Source organism: Grammomys surdaster, unplaced genomic scaffold (assembly GCF_004785775.1).
Source record: "Grammomys surdaster isolate TR1022 unplaced genomic scaffold, NIH_TR_1.0 267, whole genome shotgun sequence".
NCBI lineage: Eukaryota > Metazoa > Chordata > Mammalia > Rodentia > Muridae > Grammomys > Grammomys surdaster.
This window is the reverse complement of record NW_021604708.1, coordinates 2,902,402-2,904,260: the sequence shown is the minus strand read 5'-3', so window position 1 is coordinate 2,904,260 and position 1,859 is coordinate 2,902,402. Positions and strand designations below refer to the sequence as shown.

Sequence of the window (1,859 nt, the reverse complement as noted above, 5' to 3'; positions counted from 1 at the left end):
ACTAGAGAGGGCGTCACCCAAAAGCGTACGCTGAAGCTGCCATTTTGACAGGAGCATGAAATGCCGTTATTACCGTTTGTCAGTTGACTAAGGCTAATAACATATTACACTATGAAACATTTGAGACAAGACAGTCCTATCGACTGTTGTATTTCCAACTAAACTAACACCTGACACCCTCACTACAAAGACATCAGGCCAGGGAGTGCTTCAGGCGCTGAATTACTTGGGTGTTAGGTAGTTCTCTAAAAGCCACATTTGAAAAGCTGTTCGGATGGCGGGACTCGGGCCCTAAATACATGCTGGACCAGGTGCTGCTAGTCAAGAGCCCGATGCCCAACCACAGTTTAAGACCAGCAAGTAAGCACAGCTCTTTAACAGAAGAGGTGGGTGGCTCTTAAAAGAGCCTTTGGGTTTGTTGTGAGTTCTGGTTGCTCACTTGGAGCTGGTGTACTTGGTGACGGCCTTGGTGCCCTCGGACACGGCGTGCTTGGCCAGCTCCCCGGGCAGCAGCAGGCGCACGGCCGTCTGGATCTCCCGGGACGTGATGGTCGAGCGCTTGTTGTAATGCGCCAGGCGCGACGCCTCGCCAGCTATGCGCTCGAAGATGTCGTTGACGAAGGAGTTCATGATGCTCATGGCCTTGGAGGAGATGCCGGTGTCGGGGTGCACTTGTTTCAGCACCTTATAGATGTAGATGGAGTAGCTCTCCTTGCGACATCTCTTACGTTTCCGGCCCTCCTTCTTCTGGGTCTTGGTGACCGCTTTCTTGAAACCTTTTTTAGAAATAGTAGTGCCCTTTGCCGACACCTCCGGCATCGCGAAAATAACCTTTTCCACTCCTACGTCTCAAAACAGTTCCAACTGCTGAGAAAGCACACCGCTTGAGGTGCAAGAGAGTGGTATTTATAGGCGTAGACCTTGTATGACGTATGGACACGCATAATCTGATTGGATAATAAATACTCAGTGCATGCAAATAAGGGGATTCAAGTAGTGCTTTCTGATTGGTTAATCCATCATCAATCAGCCAATCAGGTGGTTAGTGTAATCTGCCATTAGACTATAAATAGGCGTGGACGCGCTGCCTCGTTGACGGCGTCAAGGCTTTTGAAGAATCATGTCTGGCCGTGCAAAGCAGGGTGGCAAGGCTCGTGCCAAAGCCAAGTCCCGCTCTTTCAGAGCAGGTTTGCAGTTCCCCGTGGGCCGCGTGCACCGGCTTCTTCGCCAAGGGAACTATGCAGAGCGCATTGGGGCCGGCACACCAGTGTACCTGGCAGCGGTGCTGGAGTACCTGACGGCCGAGATCCTGGAGCTGGCGGGCAACGCTGCCCGCGACAACAAGAAGACGCGCATCATCCCGCGCCACCTGCAGCTGGCCATCCGCAACGACGAGGAGCTCAACAAGCTGCTGGGCCGCGTGACCATCGCGCAGGGCGGCGTCCTGCCCAACATCCAGGCCGTGCTGCTGCCCAAGAAGACCGAGAGCCACCACAAGTCCCAGACCAAGTGACTCCCGCACAAGTGACAGCAGCTAACAACTTAAAACAAAAAGGCTCTTTTCAGAGCCACCTTCATTTTCACGAAAAGCTGTGCATGACAGTTTTTCTCCTGAACAGGTATAACCAATGACGGTCAATTTCGGGCTTCATTTGGACCTCACCCAGCTGTTAACGTTATTAACTCTTGACAGTGGTAAAACCTTCACGGAGAGGGAAGTAGAGGTATTTAGGGTAGCGTGAATGTAGTGCTGTAGTGCTGTTTCAGCGACTTGGGGTGTCACTGAGTTAAAAGTAAGCCATTAATTCAGCTGCTTCCTAGGTGAAAGTAGTACAGGATGATCTAGTTATGCAACTTCT

The 1,859-nt window shown here is 51.7% G+C and overlaps 2 protein-coding genes across 2 annotated transcripts; one reads left to right on the top strand and one right to left on the bottom strand.

Annotated features, from left to right (window-relative positions):
* Nucleotides 1–393: 393 nt before the first annotated feature.
* On the bottom strand, nt 394–852 carry LOC114628347 (histone H2B type 1-A). The gene has a single exon (XM_028776329.1). The coding sequence runs from the start codon at nt 817–819 to the stop codon at nt 436–438; it is 384 nt and encodes a 127-aa protein (XP_028632162.1). The 5' UTR covers nt 820–852; the 3' UTR covers nt 394–435.
* Nucleotides 853–1,120: 268 nt separating this feature from the next.
* Nucleotides 1,121–1,571, top strand: LOC114628336 (histone H2A type 4). The gene has a single exon (XM_028776313.1). It carries the CDS (start codon nt 1,121–1,123, stop codon nt 1,511–1,513), a length of 393 nt encoding a protein of 130 aa, XP_028632146.1. The 3' UTR covers nt 1,514–1,571.
* Nucleotides 1,572–1,859: the final 288 nt, after the last annotated feature.